General features: G+C 38.6%; 1 protein-coding gene across 1 annotated transcript in view; it reads left to right on the forward strand.

The window, feature by feature from the left end:
• Positions 1-20,983, forward strand: part of LOC121396595 (sialic acid-binding Ig-like lectin 16) — a 32,629-nt gene that overhangs the window by 9,672 nt on the left and 1,974 nt on the right. Inside the window, exons 4-12 of the mRNA XM_041571691.1 lie at positions 123-428; positions 2,222-2,251; positions 5,121-5,378; positions 6,577-6,618; positions 9,472-9,696; positions 11,973-12,014; positions 14,215-14,439; positions 16,431-16,533; positions 20,007-20,106. Coding sequence (XP_041427625.1) covers positions 123-428; positions 2,222-2,251; positions 5,121-5,378; positions 6,577-6,618; positions 9,472-9,696; positions 11,973-12,014; positions 14,215-14,439; positions 16,431-16,533; positions 20,007-20,106 — 1,331 coding nt within the window. The remainder of the gene's footprint in view (positions 1-122; positions 429-2,221; positions 2,252-5,120; positions 5,379-6,576; positions 6,619-9,471; positions 9,697-11,972; positions 12,015-14,214; positions 14,440-16,430; positions 16,534-20,006; positions 20,107-20,983) is intronic.

Below are 20,983 nucleotides of genomic sequence, written 5' to 3' on the forward strand. Positions count from 1 at the left end.
TCTAACTTAAAGTCAGCAGGTATGGGTGTAGGTAGCTTTTTAACTATTAATGTACTCTCAGTTTTGCATTTATTGCATTCAATGCCCTTTCATAAAATGAGCCTCCTTGTCTCATCTTGTAGACCTGAAAGAACCTGAAATTTCTCCCACCAAGGATCTGATTGCTGGTGAAGAAGTGACTGTGACTTGCACGGCTCCTACAAACCCTCCTACAAACTGCCCTGGACTCTATCCAAACTTCACATGGGAGGGAAGTGTAAATACAAAAAATACACAGAATAATACATTGAGGAACCAAGATGGGACCATCAGCTACCGGTCAAATATCACTTTCACTCCATCACCGAGACACCATAATTCCTCCTTAACCTGCACAGTGACTTATAAACATGTATCTGCTAAGAAAAGCATCACCTTGAATGTTGAATGTGAGTCTTCCTTTTATTTTTTACTATTAATGAGTGCTTGTACAGTCAATAAATGACCAGCCAATGCTATTAGGCATTTTTTAATACATGCATTTAAAAAGAAAAGAGGAATGCTTTAACTTTAAATACAATAAAATACTAGTCTACTCGTTAATCAACTCTGACTTAGACTATTCCAACCTTCTCATCACTAGCCAACACTCACCCACTTTTCCTGTCTAAAACCTATTTACAGTACATAGCTATTTTTGCTATACCTCTCTGCAAACCCTGCACTGGCTGCCTATATATTCTTGCATCACATTTAAACCCCTTACCCTCACCTACAAAGCTCTCAATAACTCAACCTTATATTTCAAGCCTCATCTCCAGGTACTCTCCAAATAGACCACTTCACTCTACTAATCATATAATAATCTCTATAATGCTTTATTTACCAATAGGTCTTTGCAACTGACACAAGGTCACCCATTCTGATTAGAAGAAATGAGGTTCTGGCAAACTATTTGGAAGGGGTTTGTTACAGTGAGAGCTGTGAAGATGCGGAATTGTCTCCCTTAATCAGTGGTACAGGCTGATGCATTAGATAGCTTTAAGGGGTTTGATGGCTTTTTAGCAAAGGAGGGAATACAGGGTTATGGAAGTGTAACCCCATCTTGGCCACTTTCTTAGCATATACAGGTCCTGATTTCCATTTACTAAGTGAAATGGTACTGGGAATTACTTCTCATGGCAGTGCCTCCACCTAATGGGATCTGGGAATACACCTGCAGATGGCTCCATTAGGAAGAAAAAATTAAAGGGATACTGTCATGGGAATTTTTTTTTTTTCAAAATGAATCAGTTAATAGTGCTGCTCCAGCAGAATTCTGCACTGAAATCCATTTCTCAAAAGAGCAAACAGATTTTCTTATTTTCAATTTTGAAATCTGACAAACAGGGGATTTCCCACCATGAGGTACTTTTAGGATCATATGGGAAATTAACCTAATGGATCCCTACAGAAGATAGTTCATAGTACAAGTTGATCCAGGAACTGGTCCAATTGACATTGTAAGGAAGGAATGTTTCCTCTCTGAGGCAAATAGGAAAGGCTTCAAATGTTTTTTTTTGCCTTCTTCTGGATCAGCTAGCAGGCAGGTTTAAATAGAGTTAATCTATACTAACTATAGAGTTTAGTATCACAATAGCCTTTGATATTATGTCTGTCCAAGAAATCATCCAAGTCCCTCTTATAGTCATTAACTGAATCAGCATCACAACATCACCCGGCAGTGCATTCCCCAACCTCACTGTCCTCACTGTAAAGAACCACCAATCTTTACTTCACCAACTGATGCACTGGGACCACCTCTTTCTCCAATGGCATCAAACTTCTACTCCCTGCACAATCATGGGGCATGAGACTCTGTAATTTCCCAACATTTACAGTCATTAAAGCCTCCACCCTACACACTGGGTGCCTGGATAATGACGTTCAATGAACAACTCCAGCTTTTACTCTTCTATTGCCTTATATTCATAAATCTTAGTTTGGAGCTAATAAAATGTTACAGGCTGTAAATTAACTATAATTTCTTCAAAGTATGTTTCTATTTCTTTCCCGAGGGTGTTTTTCTAATTAAACCAGGCTCCTTGTCAGTGTTAGCTTCATCTGCGACTAAACTCTGCTTAACTGCAGGCTGGACTGTGTATAAACCTTTAAGCCTATCACACACATTACATTTCTCTGCTGGTGTAAATACATTCTACATGTATGAAGTTTTAATATCTCTAATCTATTTGTGTTGCAGATACACCTATTCTGAATATCACTCTTCCAGGTAATATTGCATGCACAGATGCTATTGCATATTAATGCCGTTATTAAGGGTTTTTTTCCCCATTTTTTAATAAAAACAAACTTGAATATTTCAGGTTGATTGAAAAAAAATGGTGCGTCTTTTACAAATTGCTACATTACAAACTCAAATTTATCAAGTCTGAGTTTTGAGCAAAAACCAGCTTCAAAGACCTGAAAATGGCAAAAAAACATCATCAAATGGTTAAAGGGAACTCTGACTTTTACATGACTTTAATTCGTTTTAGATTATTTTCAGATTTGGACTTTTAGCGGCATTAGGGGATAATAAACCTTGACAAATTCAAGGCTTTTTCCTCTAAAAATTTGAGAGTTTTAGAATTTTTAGAGAAAAAAAAATGACTTTTAATAAGTAACCCCCTTTAGGTTAGTCAAGGAGCACAGACCTTTGGCAACGATTGAGGAAAATAAGGCTTTACATTATAACTAGTGATCTCTTGAGCAGACTAATTCTGATTGGCTTCTTTAGAGCCAGATGTTATGTTACACATCCAGTCACTCCAGCCTTTATACATTACATTTTTGGCTAACTAACTATATTAGAAACATGTTTTATTTTGCACAGCCTATCTATTCACCCAGTTATTATTTTCACACTGAACTGTTCCTGTTAAGATCATACCCTGCTTCATAAGGATCATAATCTTGGACATGTCCAATAACTGGGGTTTTTCTGGGGCTTTCCTGGACAAACAATCCAGTTAGGAGGTGCCCAATAATCAGGAAATTTCCTAAGAAAGGGTAAGATCCACCGATTTGGCAAGGTCAACGAAGGATCTCTGCCTAATGTGGCCACCCACACACTGACCTGCAGCAACAAGTTGGACAGGATTTTCAACCCTGCGTAATAGATATCTGGTATTCCTAATGGTGTCATAATAAATCTGATAAGCTGCTAATGAGGCAACGTTGGCAGGTACTGTAGGTCTTATCCAGTGACATATAATCACTGCTGGACCCAAAGCAGCAGTTAGGGTGGGGGTTGGCAAGGTGACATATCAGGGTGAGGCTTGGAGTCATTTCATTTTATTGTTGTCTTTGCTATGTACTTAAATTAACCTGATCCTGGAGATGGAAACAGAGGGGGATACATACGATGACGAAGTTCAAGACAAAGTGGAAGAGGTGCAGAGAATGGAGTATATGTCAGCAATACATGACAACAAAATGCCCATGTACGATAAAGTATGGACGAACTGGGTGTACCACTTTCCTAATATTCTCACAGTGGCATAAAAGAATCCATGATCTGGAGCTTTATCCTTAACAAGTAGCTCTACAAAGAGGGAGAATAGAAAGCTGAACACTAGCGGGCACATTTACATAGGGCTGAATAACGAGGGTTAATTAACCCTCGATATTCGACCTTCAAAGTAAAATCCTTCGAATATCGAAGTCAAAGGATTTACCACATTTCCTACGATCGAACGATCGAAGGAAAAATCCTTCGAATAGAACGATTCGAAGGATTTTAATCCATCAATCGAACGATTTTCCTTCAATCAGAAAATTGTTAGGAGGCCTATGGGGTTTTAGGTGGCGAATTAGGGAGTCGAAGTTTTTTTTTAAAGAGACAGTACTTCGACTATCGAATGGTCGAATAGTCGAACGATTTTCAGTTCGAATCATTCGATTCAAAGTCGTAGTCGAAGGTCGAAGTAGCCAATTCGATGGTCGAAGTAGCCAAAAAAAATCATTCGAAATTCAACGTTTTTTTATTCAATTCCTTCACTCGAGCTAAGTAAATGTGTTCCTAGATTATATGACATGGCTAAGACCCCAAAATGTACAAGCCCTTATTAAAGGAGAAGGAAAGCTACGGAGACATTTTATTGCCAATAGATTAGCTGCAATAGTGCAAGCTAGAATGCTAAATTTATTCTGTAGAATGTTTTACCATACCTGAGTAAAAAGCTCTAGAAGCTCTCTGTTTGTTTAGGATAGGAACTGCGGTATTAATGTGGTGTGACATCACTTCCTGCCTGAGTCTCTCCCTGCTCTGGGCTCAGATTACAGTAGAGAAGGGAGGGGGGAGAAAGAGGATCAAACTGAGCATGCTCTTGCCCAGGGCAATGAGGTTTATGCTGAAAACAGGAAGTCTGATACAGAAGCCCATGAGTACACAATGGAAAGAAATGCAGTGTTTCTTTTGACAGCAGCATTACTTTGGGGGTTACTGGTATATTTATATGGACCTTTCTGATAAGGCTTACTTAGTTTTTACCTTTCCTTCTCCTTTAAGTTAAGCTGATAAAACATACTTGGTGGTGTCGCTTTGTGTTCCCATTCCATGAAGCAAAGTGTTGTATCAATGCACTCTATGTAGCTCTGCGATATTTTATTGCATTTGGATAACCTGTTCCACATTTTTTCTTTCTCTATATTTGTTTTACTTTTTATTTTTATTTATTTTTTCTTTTTCATTTTCCCTTCTGTGATGATTGTTATTTGTGACAAAATCAACAAAATAAAAAAAAATGAGCCTGATCAAATGCTTCTTCCCAAAGAGTTACAACTCAATTCTCTTCTCATACGGGGGGACTGTTAGAGCCTGACTTGCTATTCACATCAATTATTTAGCCCTTTATTAATATCTTATTTCTAAGCCAAACTACAGCCATTTTTAAGTTATATTTTCCAGTATCTGGAGTCATTATGCCCCACCATAAGTTTATTTTATACACAGTCTGTTTCTTGCCTGACTTGCCCGTATACTGTACAGACGTTGTTGGAAGCAGTCCACAGATGTGACTGGCCTTATGGACTAGTGTTTTTTTAATGTTTGTGTTTTTCTTTAATGAAGAGTTTAATTCATTGCTGTACAATCACAGGTGGAACAGGTGAGAGCAGCAGTGTGATCATTAAAGAAGGGGATTCCCAGGAAATCTACTGTAAAGTGGACAGTAACCCAACAGCCAACATTATCTGGACTAGAGGAAAGAGCCCTGTTGAGAATATCCAGAAGCAGAATGGAAAGAATGTGACTCTGTCACTAAGGAATGTTACAGAGAATGACAGTGATACATATACATGTACTGCACAGAACCAACGGGGGAACAACAGTCGCTCTATCAGTGTCTCTGTGGAATGTAAGTTACACTTATCTGAGTTAAGCTCTAAGTTTAGCTCATATTTACTATTTCATGAAAGAATAAAAAGAACACTCTGTGAAGAACATAAATATAATTGTACGTGTCATGTAAAGAAAAAAAGAGTTTATGTACAGCAATGCCAAACTGTGCCGTAGGGTTATCCATTCAATCACAGTATAACTTGGAGCAGAACTTGTTACCTGCTGGTTGCTGTGTGTATCTAAAGACTCATGCTTTAATGTCAGCGCAGAATGTAAGGACAAGGACAAGGACTAAATGGCGGATGAATTGCACCTCTTACTGCTCATTCGCTTCCAACTTGCGGCAGGGGCAGCGCTGATCTCTGCATCTTGTGAAGTGATGCGCTCAATGTTTTTGGTGCAAAGCAGCCCTGTCCTTACTGGGACACATTTTATGGAAGAGAACATGCCTGCGTGAATCCCCCTCTCCCTGTTTTCATGGGGGGTAGCCACAACTCAACCAATGTGACCCATCACGCATTTCTTTTGCTTTTGGATTACACACTAGCTTTGTTTATATTCTGTACTCACATATGTGCTAAGGATAGTGTCACACAGGGTGTTTCTCCTCCAACGTAAATATGCTGGCGGAGAAAATGCCAATCCACTGCCTTGCGCCCCATATTAAGTATGTGCTCACAGGCATGGCATCCAACTGTCATTGCACACACAGGGCAAAGTGAGTCAAAGGGGGGTCCTCGTGGATTTAAAAATTTAAATTTTGGCTCTTAAAGTTACCAGGAGCGGCATTATGCCATTCCTGGTAACCCGTAGGGTAGTTATTGTGTGGTTCTCAGGTGTCTGTAGCTCCAGGGTTCCTCCCACATCAACAAGCACTTGATTCAGAACAGGATAAAAGCAATACACCAAGGACAGATACACTGACGTTCAAGCAAGTTAACAAGTTAATGAATGGGGATTTAAGTGCAACTGCCTGAAGGGAAATTAGCAGCACTGCAACTGTCAGACACAACAACCCTTAATGAGTTTTTTATGGTCTGCACTTGGAGCCATAGGAATGCATTTCTGATTGGTCTGATTTAAATGCCAACTGTATCATTCATGGGTTTTTCATGTATTTGTAACTGTGATACAGCTTGAGCTTTGATGTGACATCTACTGTGCATACAATTCTAGTTTGAAATCTTTTAAAATCTACTTTTTTTTTTATTTAGATGCTCCCCGACAGTCAACGATCTGTGTAGATAAACTGAAAGGTAATAGTACAATTTTCCCTCAGTTTAATAAAGAGCAGCTCTGTGATGCAATAAATGGTTAATTAAACACCACATATCACCCCAACGGATACTTCTCTTCTCCCCATGGCTACACAGCAGTTTGTTTATATAAACTATAGTAGTACTTATCTGTTATCTACTGTGTATCCTATGCTTGAATGGCTGCCCCCATGGCTACACAGCAGCTTGTTTATATAAACTATAGTAGTACTTATCTGTTATCTACTGTGTATCCTGTGCTTGAATGGCTGCCCCCATGGCTACACAGCAGCTTGTTTATATAAACTATAGTAGTATTTATCTGTTATCTACTGTGTATCCTGTGCTTGAATGGCTGCCCCCATGGCTACACAGCAGCTTGTTTATATAAACTATAGTAGTACTTATCTGTTATCTGTACTGTGTATCCTGTGCTTGAATGGCTGCCCCCATGGCTACACAGCAGCTTGTTTATATAAACTATAGTAGTACTTATCTGTTATCTACTGTGTATCCTGTGCTTGAATGGCTGCCCCCATGGCTGCACAGCAGCTTGTTTATATAAACTATAGTAGTACTTATCTGTTATCTACTGTGTATCCTGTGCTTGAATGGCTGCCCCCATGGCTACACAGCAGCTTGTTTATATAAACTATAGTAGTACTTATCTGTTATCTACTGTGTATCCTGTGCTTGAATGGCTGCCCCCATGGCTACAGAGCAGCTTGTTTATATAAACTATAGTAGTACTTATCTGTTATCTACTGTGTATCCTGTGCTTGAATGGCTGCCCCCATGGCTACACAGCAGCTTGTTTATATCAACTATAGTAGTACTTATCTGTAATCTACTGTGTATCCTGTGCTTGAATGGCTGCCCCCATGGCTACACAGCAGCTTGTTTATATAAACTATAGTAGTACTTATCTGTTATCTACTGTGTATCCTGTGCTTGAATGGCTGCCCCCATGGCTGCACAGCAGCTTGTTTATATAAACTATAGTAGTACTTATCTGTTATCTACTGTGTATCCTGTGCTTGAATGGCTGCCCCCATGGCTACACAGCAGCTTGTTTATATAAACTATAGTAGTACTTATCTGTTATCTACTGTGTATCCTGTGCTTGAATGGTTGCCCCCATGGCTACACAGCAGCTTGTTTATATAAACTATAGTAGTACTTATCTGTTATCTACTGTGTATCCTGTGCTTGAATGGCTGCCCCATGGCTACACAGCAGCTTGTTTATATAAACTGTAGTAGTACTTATCTGTTATCTACTATGTATCCTGTGCTTGAATGGCTGCCCCCATGGCTACACAGCAGCTTGTTTATATAAACTATAGTAGTACTTATCTGTTATCTACTGTGTATCCTGTGCTTGAATGGCTGCCCCCATGGCTACACAGCAGCTTGTTTATATAAACTATAGTAGTACTTATCTGTTATCTACTGTGTATCCTGTGCTTGAATGGCTGCCCCCATGGTTACACAGCAGCTTCTTTATATAAACTATAGTAGTACTTATCTGTTATCTACTGTGTATCCTGTGCTTGAATGGCTGCCCCATGGCTACACAGCAGCTTGTTTATATAAACTGTAGTAGTACTTATCTGTTATCTACTGTGTATCCTGTGCTTGAATGGCTGCCCCCATGGCTACACAGCAGCTTGTTTATATAAACTATAGTAGTACTTATCTGTTATCTACTGTGTATCCTGTGCTTGAATGGCTGCCCCCATGGCTACACAGCAGCTTGTTTATATAAACTATAGTAGTACTTATCTGTTATCTACTGTGTATCCTGTGCTTGAATGGCTGCCCCCATGGCTACACAGCAGCTTGTTTATATAAACTATAGTAGTACTTATCTGTTATCTACTGTGTATCCTGTGCTTGAATGGCTGCCCCCATGGCTACACAGCAGCTTGTTTATATAAACTATAGTAGTACTTATCTGTTATCTACTGTGTATCCTGTGCTTGAATGGCTGCCCCCATGGCTACACAGCAGCTTGTTTATATAAACTATAGTAGTACTTATCTGTTATCTACTGTGTATCCTGTGCTTGAATGGCTGCCCCCATGGCTACACAGTAGAGTTTCTGAACCAACACACCAGTTTTACCAGTGCAGCACAACAGTACATTATTTATTCATTACTTTCAACAACTCTTTAATTTTTTGATGTTATTGTTCCTTTAAGTAAAGTGCAAAGTACAGTTTTTTTTACCCATATCACAACATTAATTCACAGAATTCCAGCTAAATTGTGGGTACCTACAAAGCACATGAAAAGGTTCATTTACTGTATGTCCGAGTTGGTTAATGATGTACAAGCTGCATTCACATTTGGTGTAAGTTTAGGGGCAAACAGAGTCATTTCCAGCTTTGTGTGTTGAAAGTAACTATAGTCAATGTTGTATTTGAATCAGTTGCCTGTGTGTGTGAATTACACTCAAAAGGGGCCCCTAGTATTAAATGGGAGTAGTGATGGGCGAATTTGGGGCATTTAGGTTTGCCAAAAAATTCTCCAATTTCCAGGGAAATTCGCAAAATGGCGAAAAATTCACGAAACCGAGTTTTTTTGCACACCGATGTCCTTTTTTGGACGGCGGCTACCATTTTTTGCTGCGGTTTCACAAATTTATTCACCGGCGGTGAATCATGGGAATTCGCCGCAAATTTGCGCCTGGCGAATAAATTCGCCCATCACTATATGGGAGTGCTTTTACCCAGGGATCCTGAATTTGCACTAGAGAATTTTTGGATTCAGTACAAACCTATCATTTATAATATATTTTCTCTTTATACAGGTATATAGATATATCATATTTCATTTTTTTTCTTTCTAGGTTGCCTTACTTCAGTAAATGTTCTAGAAGGATCTACACTGTCCTTAAACTGCAGCGCTAAAAGTAAACCTCCGGCCAATTTTTCCTGGATTCAGAGTGATCCGCTCAAAAAGCTTTCTGAAAATACAACTCTGAATGTTACTGTTACAGATGATATTGAATATACATGCCAAGCGGGAAATAAACATGGACTTTCCAATAGTTCCATCACTATTATTGTCACGTGTGAGTATGAACAAGGACTTTTGCCCATAGACGCAAAGATTTTTCTTTGGTGAACGACCGATCTTAGTGAAATCCAACCAATCTGTCAAATTATCGTGAAGTTAGTGGGAATCGAATTATTGTACATCGCTTGAAGTTATCTTTTTAGTTGATGGACATTTAAATGATCGTTTCAAGATAAGCTTGGTCTTACGATAACGAAAAGATCTTTTAAAAATCTTTACATCTCTGGCCACATTAAGGGGCCGATTCGCTAAGGGTCCAATATCGAGGGTTAATTAACCCTCGATATTCGACTAGGAATTAAAATCCTTCGACTTCGAATATTGAAGTCGAAGGATTTAGCGCATATAGTTCGATTGAACGATCGAAGGATAATTCCTTCGATCGAACGATTAAATCCTTCGAATCGTTCGATTCGAAGGATTTGAATCCAACGATCGAAGGATTATCCTTCGATCAAAAAAAGTTAGCCAAGCCTATGGGGACCTTCCCCATAGGCTAACATTGACTTCGGTAGCTTTTAGATGGCGAAGTAGTTGGTCGAAGTTTTTTTTAAAGAGACAGTACTTCGACTATCGAATGGTCGAATAGTCGAACGATTTTTAGTTCGAATCCTTCGATTCAAAGTCGTAGTCGTAGTTGAAGGTCGAAGTAGCCCATTCGATGGTCGAAGTAGCCCAAAAAAACTTCGAAATTCAAAGTTTTTTAACTTCGAATGCTTCACTCGAAGTTAGTGAATCAGCCCCCTAATTCTGAATTTGCTCTCTAAATGGGGTAGGTTGGTAGGAGAGCCATAAGGGGACCTGTAAAGTAGTAATACTAATAATCAGAGGGCTAGATCTTATGGCTGGTGCTATAGGAGTATGAGGTAAAGGAGGCGGGTTTAGTGATGGGCAAATTTGTCCCATTTCACCACAAAATTCTCAAATTTCCAGTGAAATTCACGTAACGAGCGAAAAATTTGCAAAACGCGTATTTTGACGCCGGCGTTAATTTGCGGTAGGCAAAATGGATGCCGATGACAAATCCAATGCCGGTGACATTTAAGCGCCCGTCGATTGACTCCAGCGTCAGAAATATCACCAGCATCAAATTATTTACTGCAATTTAGCAGATTTATTCGCCGGTGGAGAAAATTGCAATTTTCACAAATTTTGAATTCGTGCCTGGCGAATAATTTCGCCCATCACTAGGGGGGTTACTTAGTGAGCTCACATCTCAACTTGGTTGCGCAAACACTGCTTAGATCTTCTTTAATGTATATATTGTGCAACTCAGGGGCAATTCTGGCCTAAGCCACCCTGAGGCTCCTGCTGCAATGCCGACCCCTCTTCCCACTGCTCTTACATATGTCACATCAGAGGGGTCAACAGGAGCAGCAACACTTTATTCTGAACAAGATAACAGCAAGACGCTGAGCACATATATATATCTATATATATATATATATATATATATATATATATATATATATATATATATATATATATATATATATATAGATATATATATATATATAGATATATATATACAGAAGTTCAAATAGAGCAAGTTAACCTAAGTATCTTTAATGAATTTGCACATAACTGTCTACATGGAGATTTGTAGACCTGCGACTGTACTTCAGCCCCAAGTGACCCCTATTTAGTTTCTTGGTCGTCGCTTATAACCACTGACCGGCACTTCTGATTGGTCAGCCTTGAATGCCAGTTGTCTCTTTCACATGCACAGAATACGGAATTCCATTAATTGGAAAAGCAGTAGGAACAATTATAACAGGGAATATTTTGATCACAGTGGAATATATTAGTCTATGTTATTTCTATACCTCTTTTGCTTCCTTTTATTCTTTTATAACCCTTGCAATCCCTGTACATCATTTTATTCACTCTCAGATAATGACCAGAATCAAAAGTAATTCTAAACACAGGTATGAGATCTGTTTTCCAGAAACCCGTTATCCAGAAAGCTCCCATAGACTCTATTTTATCTAAATAATCCAAACTTTTAAAAATGATTCCCTTTTTCTGTGTAATAATAAAACAGTAGTTTGTACTTGATCCCAACTAAGATCTAATTAATCCTTATTGGAAGCAAAACCAGCCTATTGGGTTTATTTAATGTTTACATGATTCTCTAGTAGACTTAAGGCATGAAGATCCAAATTACGGAAAAATCCATTATCCGGAAAGCCTCAGGTCCGAGCATAACAAACCCCATCCATACCTGTATATATATTCTCCTAATATTTACTTTCTTTGTTTTCTATTTAGATGCTCCCCGACAGCCAATGATCTGTGTAGATAACCCGGAAGGTAATAAATAGTAAAAAGGATTTATTTTTCCCCCTCACTATAATAAAGGGGGCAGACAAATGGGAATATTTACTAAAGGGCAAATTTTCGCTTTGGAAAACTTCGGCACAACTTTGCCAGACATTAATTCCCAAGTTTCGTCTTGGCAGATAAACGCTGGACAAGTTTCGCCTGCAAAAATTCATCAGCGTGCACATTTCTGAACTCATTTTCTCTAGGGTTACTTTCCACCTAGCAAAATTTTGTTAACACAAAGCTTTTTCTTTATCAGCCTATGGGGATAGTCCCCATAGGCTTTCCTACCAATTTGGGATCGAAGGAAAATCGTTCGATCGCTGGATTAAAATCCTTCGAATCGCTTGATTCGAAGGATTTAATCGTTCAATCGAACGATTTTTCCTTTGATCGTTCGATCATACTAAATGCGGTAAATCCTTCGACTTCGATATTCGAAGTCGAAGGATTTTACTTCGACGGTCGAATATCGAGGGTTAATTAGTAAATTACTATTATTAATAGTAAATGTGCCCCTATGTTACCTTTGAACATGCCCTCCCTTAATTAATAACAAGGTTACCGATATAGGAAAACATTTGTGTTGATCTTTCATTCAACCATAGTTCGAAGAATATCAAGAAAATAACCACAAATAGTCCATTGATTGATCTATAAATCGGGCTTTTAAATGTATCTAGGACTCAAGGGTCAGATGATTATCACTCAGAAACTTGGCATTAAGCATTTTCAAATAGTTATTGCCTGAACCATGAGAACCGTCAGTCAGTAATAACAGGTGCAAAGTGCCATGAAACCCAAGTGCTGAAAGGAGAACTTAACCCTAAAAATAAAAAATGTCCTATTTTATATAGTGAACTTATTGCACGAGGCTAAAGTTTGAGCTTGTCAATAGCAGCAATGATCCAGGACTTCAAACTTGTCACAGGGGGTCACCATCTTGGAAAGTGTCTGTGACACTCACATGCTCAGTGGGCTCTGATTGGCTGTTGAGAAGCTAAGCTTAGGGCTCGTCACTAATTATCCAGCAGAAAATGAGCTTCCCTGGCTGTAATATAAGCTGATGCTACAGGTTTGCTGATTATTAAATTCTGATGCTAATTGCACTGGTTTCTGTGCAGCCATGTAGTAATTATCTGTATTAATTACTAATCAGCCTTATATTGTGACATTTCTATTCTATGTGTACTGTATATTGTGAGTGGGTCCCTAAGCTCAGTAAATAGGGATGCACCGAATCCACTATTTTGGATTTGGCCGAACCCCCGAATCCTTCATGAAAGATTCGGCCGAATACCGAACTGAATCCGAACCCTAATTTGCATTTGCAAATTAGGGGTGGGAAGGAGAAAAATGTTTTACTTCCTTGTTTTCTAACAGAAAGTCATGTGATTTCCCTCCCACCCCTAATTTGCATATGCAAATTGGGGTTCGGATTTGGTTCGGCCTGGCAGAAGGATTCGGCCGAATCTGAATCCTGTTGAAAAAAGGCTCAATCCTGGCCGAATCCCGAACCGAATCCTGGGTTCGGTGCATCCCTATCAGTAGGTGACAGCAGCACAGAGCATGTGCAGTGAATCAGCAGAAAAGAAGATGGGGAGCTACTGGGGCATCTTTGGAGACACAGATCTTTACTGCTAAAGGGACGTGGTTGCCTTGGGCTTGTACCGAAGCACAAAACATAATGTACAACATTTCTACCTACTTCTTTAGTTAGGCTTTAGTTCTCCTTTAAGAGACTTTGATTTGCTTTCCTGCCATATAACTAACTTTTTTTATCATTTTGGGACAAACTCTGAGGTATTCAGCTGCAAATATGGGTATCAATCAAGATGAGAAAATCCAAATTCACATAACGTTCACTTAAAAGAGCTTATTAAGTAACGGACAAAGTGCTACAATTGAGAAATTTACATTTTTACTGTATATACCTAAAATTCTTTTAAATTGAGTAATTTGAAAGTGTTGAAGGCAGCTGGAGTCTATGATGTATTACATTTAAGTCAGTTGCACATGTGTATAACACTCAAAAGGGAGCCCCAATATTAACACCTATATGCAAAGAAAATATATTATAAATTATAGGTTTATACCCATGTGCACTAGATAATTTCTGGATTCAGTACAAACCTATAATTTATAATATATTTTCTTGTTATATTTTTTCCATGTTTTTTCTTTCTAGGTTGCCTTACCTCAGTAAATGTTCCAGAAGGATCTACACTGTCCTTAAACTGCAGCGCTAAAAGTAAACCTCCGGCCAATTTTTCCTGGATTCAGAGTGATCCGCTCAAAAAGCTTTCTGAAAATACAACTCTGAATGTTACTGTTACAGATGATATTGAATATACATGCCAAGCTGAAAATAAACATGGACTTTCCAATAGTTCCATCACTATTATTGTCACACGTGAGTATGAACAAGGAATTGTGTTATGTGTATAGACATAAATATATATATATATATATGCGCTGTGTAGTTTAGAAAGTCATCATTTCCTCTATAAATCTCTCAGGCAAAGAGGTAGGATGGTAGGAGAGCATAAGGGGACCTTGAGAAGTAGTAATAGCTATTAGAGGGCTAGATCTTATGACTGGGGTTCTAGGAGCACAAGGTAGTGGGGTTTAGTGATGCCCCAATTTTTAGGGGCCGATTCACTAAATTCGAGTGAAGGATTCGAAGGAAAAAAACTTCGAATTTCGAAGTATTTTTTTGGCTACTTCGACCATCGAATGGGCTACTTCGACCTTCGACTACGACTTCGAATCGAAGGATTCGAAGTAAAAATCGTTCGACTATTCGACCATTCGATAGTCGAAGTACTGTCTCTTTAAAAAAAACTTCGACCCCCTAGTTCGGCAGCTAAAAGCTACCGAAGTCAATGTTAGCCTATGGGGAAGGTCCGCATAGGCTTGCCTACGTTTTTTTGATCGAAGGATATTCCTTCGATCGATGGATTTGAATCCTTCGAATCGTTCGATTTGAAGGATTTAATCGTTCGAGCGAAGGATTATTCCTTCGATCGTACGATCGCAGAATTTGCGCTAAATCCTTCGACTTCGATATTCGAAGTCGAAGGATTTCAATTCCTAGTCGAATATCGAGGGTTAATTAACCCTCGATATTCGACCCATAGTGAATCAGCCCCTTAGTCTACAACTCAGCCTGGTTGAGCAAACACTGCTTAAATCAATGATCCCCAACCAGTAGCTCATGAGCACCATGTTGCTTTCCAACCCCTTGGATGTTGCCCTTAATGGACATAAAGCAGGAGCTTATTTTTGATATCCAGGCAAGTTCTGGTTGTATAAAAACAGGTACACTGCCAAACAGAGCCTCAATATAGGTTAAAAGTCCACATAAGGGCTACCAAATGGCCAATCACAACTTATTTGGAACCCCAAGAACATTTTTCATGCTAGTGTTGCTCCCCAACTTCTTTTACTGCTGAATGTTGCTCACAGGTTGGGGATCCCTGGCTTAGATCTTCTTTAATGTATATACTGTGCCACATGAAATGTCCTTGTTTTCTAAGAAAACTATTAGCAACCAATCAATCAACCAATCAAGAACCTCAGGGGCCCATACGATCATTAAATGTATTGAAATGCTTATCTCTTTCAACTGGGCTATAACCTTAAGCACATTATATATAGACAACTATGTTATCCAGAATGCTCGGGACCTGGAGTTTTCCGGATAATGGATCTTTCCGTAACTTGGATCTTCACACCTTAAGTCGACTAGAAAATCATTTAAACATTAACTAAACCCAGTAGTCTGGTTTTGCCTATAATAAGGGTTGATTATATCTTAGTTGGGATCAAGTACAAGCTACTCTTTTATTATTACACAGAAAAAGGAAATAGTTTTTAAAGATTTGGATTATTTGGGTAAAATGGAGTCTATGGGAGACGGCCTTTCTGTAATTCGGATGATGGGTTTTTAGATAAAAAAAAAAAAAAATCTGGTGTCAAATGAATAATGTTAGGTGCTGTTCAGTCCAATGCTGTGGCTATATCCAGCCATTAGGTACAGGGTTCCCTCTTGTGACCACAGTGTTTCCTAACTTGTGAATTATTAACTATGGTTCAGAAAAAGTTCCCTTTATTGTATAAACTGTGGCTCCTGAAATTTCCCTGTTCCTCTTAAACAATTATCAGTTTGTTCAAGAACCACACCCACTTTCAAAATTTCCAAATTTGCTTCTTCATTAATTCATTCCTGTAAGTGCTTTTTAACCTGAGATCTTCCTAGAACTGGGAGCTTTAATGTATCCCCCTCACCCCAAAAAATGATGTTCCCCTTATTTGGTTTGCTGTGTAGAGTTTATTCTTATGAGTTGTGTGAACTTATTTTCATATGTTCATTAATATGTAATTAACCCATTTCTTTTTCAGGTGCACAAAAGCCTCCGACTAATTTCCTCATTGCCGGACTGTGTATTTTATTTCTCATGCTTGTGGTAATGACAGCGCTGTTTGTATTCAGATGGATGAGAAAGTGAGTCTTCAGTTATTTATTTATAATACTATTTGTTTCAGGATCAGTGCTTTGAACCAGATGGATGAGACATAGCAGGACTACAGAAATCAAAATGGATTAGGCAGAAACAAGTCAAGACGGCAACTTATTAAAAAAATATTATTTTTGTTGTTTTTTTTAAAAAAAAAAAGCACCCGAAAACTTGAAAAATTTATTTATTAAATATTTTGAAATTTGATCATGAAAAAATATGAATTTTTTTTTTTTATCTTCTGCAGCGGTTACATTGCCTGAATATTTAAATGTTTTTTCTGCCCTGCCCACTTTTGGTGATGTTTGCATAAACAACACTTTGGGCCTTATTTATCAAAATATGATTTTTTTTCTGATTATTTTAATTAAAACAGTCCAATCAAACTATAATCCACGATTTTACCTTATTTATTGATAAAAAAACATCATTTAATCGGATTGGAGACAAACAAGTAAAAATTTAGCAAAAATCCGAATCATACGATTTTTTCCGATTTTTTTCCGTCTTTTCTCTGAAAAGCCGGAATTTTTTCGGATTTTTGGCGAAAAGTCAGAAATAGTCAGATTTTTGGCTTATTCCAGCGTAGACCACAGAAACTTCCAAATAGGATAGGGGCCTTTCCCATTGACTTATATACAACCTCTGCAGGTCTGAGATGATGGATTTTCAGATTCAGGCTTTTTCCATCCTCGGGGTATAAGAAATCTCTAAAAATTCAAGCTTTTTTATTTCACCAAAAATTCTGATTTTTAGTAAAAAAAACTCACATTTTTCGAGATTATAATAATAATATAATAAATTATATATAAATTGCTTAAATTTTGCTAATACAACGCCCATTAACTATTAATGCAGTAGCTTTTATTCAAGTTTTTTGCATTTACTATAATTCTGATTTTATAGTAAAAAACTCACATTTTTCCAGATTATAATAATAATATAATAAATTATATATAAATTGCTTAAATTTTGCTAATACAACTCCCATTAACTATTAATGCAGTAGCTTTTATTCAAGTTTTTTTGCATTTAACAAATAATCAAAATTCAAGTTTCAAACCTCAGAACTTGTTAAACTGGGTTTCCTAGGGTCCACCCGAGAATCTGATAATGAGGGTCCTATTTCACAACAATAAGATGTAGGCAATGCTAAATATAATCGGAGTCATGTCGATTTGTGGTAAAAATAAGAAAAGAACTGGAATTGTCTTTGGCTGTGGCCACTGAGAGAAGCTTCTGTACCCTGGCAAGTCAACTGTCAATTCAATGTATTGGTTGAAGATACAACAATCTGAAAAAAATATAAAATAAATGTCTTAATCCACCTCCATTCTGAGGAGTGACACGTGACGTCATTGTGGTTGATGCAAAATTCAAATATTTAAAGTTCCTATAGTTCCTGGATGCGCTTCTCTTGTCTAATTCGTGTTCCTGACTTTTCCATTCTGTACTGACCTCAGCCTGTATTTGACTATTCTTTAGATTTCAATTTTGTACCATGTTGTTGTTTGGTTTGACCTTGGCCTGCGAAATCGACTTTGCTTCCGTTATCTGATTTAGTACCAAATTGCCCGTCTGGTATTGACCCTGCATGTTGCACGCCTCACTGTCTGCTCCCCCGTCCTTTCCGCATAAGTCCGGTTCTCTAGCCTGCTCAGAACTCTCCTTGGTCCTTTCACTTTAAATCTTGGTTGTAACTTAATAACAAATGGCTCCTCCCAAAGCCAAAGGTGGCTGCTATAGGCAGAAGAGTGAGCCATGACCGGGTCCTTGGAGTTAGTTACGAGTTTGGGATAATTTACGTTACAGTGGCCCTGTCAGGCAATTGCTTAGTAATGTCTACGTGATCTGATTCAGACAATGCCTTCCCAAGTTGGAGTGAAGAATTTGCCTGTAAAGACTAAGGAATTATCACGTACCGCTTTAAAATTAACTTGTCAAAGGCACCATGGGGCAAATTCACAAAGATTCGTAGTTGCGCCAGCGTCCGATTCCCTGCACTTCGCCAGGCAAATTTTCGCCAGCGCTACGCAAATTCACTAAAATCCGAAGTTGCGCTCAGGGGAAGCGAAAGGTTGCGAAGTTGCACTAGTGTTAATTCGCCAGGCAAAGCAAAGTTACGCTAGCGATGCTTAATTTGCATACGGCGCCAAATTGAATTTGCAATGGAAGTATACGTAGCAGCACTACACAAGCCTGGGAAACCTTCAAAACATCAAATAAAATTTTTATTTTGCCCTACACATGTGCCCACTGTATAGTTAAGGTGCCATGAGTTAGGAAATGTAGGGGGGAAGGAGGGGAGCCCCCCAAAAAATTTCGATCTTTTTCAGCCTATCACCCATAAAAAAAAGAAAAAACGCCAGCGTTTTTTGGGACTTTGAAAAAATTTCAACTTTTTTTGAAGCAATCCCTATCTACTCTATTGCACTTCGCCTGGTCTGAGGTGGCGAAGGAAGTCTGGCGTAAAAGGTAGCGTTCAGAAAAATGCGCACGTCAGTGAATTCGCCAGGCGTAAGGGTGCGAAGTAACACTAGCGAATTTACGCCAGTGTCTGTTAGTGAATCAGCGAATTAACGAAAATGCACCACGCTTGCGAATTAACGCTAGCGTTAGGCGATTTGTCCTTTAGTGAATTTGCCCCCATGAGCAATGGGATTGTACCATTTACTATACCCTTTTTCACTAAAATACAGTAATGCTAATGGTTAGGTAAGCCAGGTTAGAAAATAAGCTGTGCTCCACCTGTATGAGATTTATCCTTAAAAATAATTTCAAATAGTTTGTGCCTAGTGATGGGCGAATTTATTCGCTAGGCGCGAATTCGCGGCGAATTTGTGCGAAAATTTGCCAGCGTCAAAATTATTGTTTTTTAAATAACGGATGTCCGTGTCAAAAACAGATGCCGGCATCAAAAACGGGCCGAAAAAATTAATGAAACGGCGCTGGCGTCTCTTTTTTGACGCCGGCGCCCGTTTTTTCGATGCCGGCGTCCGTTTTTGACACCGACGTCCGTTTTTTCAAAAAAATAATTTTGACGCCGGTGAGTTTTCCGCGCAAATTCGCCGCAAATTCGCACCTGGCGAATAAATTCGCCCATCACTAGGCACAAACTATTTGAAATTATTTTTAAGGATAAATCTCATACAGGTGGAGCACAGCTTATTTTCTAACCTGGCTTACCTAACCATTAGCATTACTGTATTTTCGTGAAAAAGGGTTGTGCTGGTTGGTGTGTCCCAGTAGTGAACCATTTATCATGTTATTTTCTGACTTTACATACAATTAATGGTTTTGGATTATTTCAGAAATATTCAGCTGATACTGAGTAATTTTAATGAAAGCGTTAAAAGTGTCTGTATGCAAGTTGGCAGGTCGTGTATATAAAACAAAATAACTACTGCTTGTTTCATCGTTATTATTAATTTACTAATGAATTTTTGTAATTTTTTTACAGAAAGAAGGACTTACCGGAGGACAGAATTAATAAAGAGATGCCTAAAAGTGACGTGGATGTCATTTACAATAATATCGGGAATATTCAAAGTATCAGCAATGTAAGTGACCATTTTAGGCTTATCTATTATATATTATTATTATATTATTATTATTATTATGATTGCGTATGTGAGTGTGTGCTCCTGGTTTTGTTGGTCAGCAAACAGCAGAGTTTATTGGACGAGGCAGAGTCAGTTGTCTGTCACCAAAATGCTCAGTCCATGTCTAAGAAAATTGAAAAGGTTCATCATTTAAACCCAGGGCTGTATTTAGGCCCACCCTATGCAGCAGACCTAAACACGCCCCCTACACCCCCACTACCTGCATGTGATGTCATGAGCATGACATCACATGCGTTCAAGCTGCGGAAGTGACGTCATGCACTGTGGGGTAGGCGATTTTAAGCATAAGGGGTTTGGGCTTAGTGATGGGCGAATTTGCGCCGTTTCGCTTCGCCGAAAGATTCGCGAATTTCGCGCGAAATTCGCGTAACGGCGAAAAATTCGCGAAACGCCCGTTTTTGACGCCGGCGCCCGTTTTTCGAAAAAATTTTTTGACGCCGGCGAATTTTTTTCCGCGAATTTTCGCGGGAGTTTCGCGAATTTATTCGCTGGCGGCGAATCGCGCAAATTCGCTGCGAATTCGCGCCTGGCGAATAAATTCGCCCATCACTATTTAAGTCTACTAGAAAATCATATAAACATTAAATAAACCCAATAGGCTGGTTTTGCCTCCAATAAGGATTAATTATATTTTAGTTGGGATCAAGTACAAGCGAATGTTTTATTATTACAGTTTTATTACTACAGGGAAAATGGAAATAACTTTTAAAAATTAGGATTATTTATATAAAACGGAGTCTATGGGGAAAATTCACCAAGATTCGTAGTTACGCCAGGCGTAACTTCGCCGCACTTCGCCACACTTTGCCAGGCG

Source organism: Xenopus laevis, chromosome 7S, assembly GCF_017654675.1.
Source record: "Xenopus laevis strain J_2021 chromosome 7S, Xenopus_laevis_v10.1, whole genome shotgun sequence".
NCBI classification, from domain to species: Eukaryota; Metazoa; Chordata; class Amphibia; order Anura; family Pipidae; genus Xenopus; species Xenopus laevis.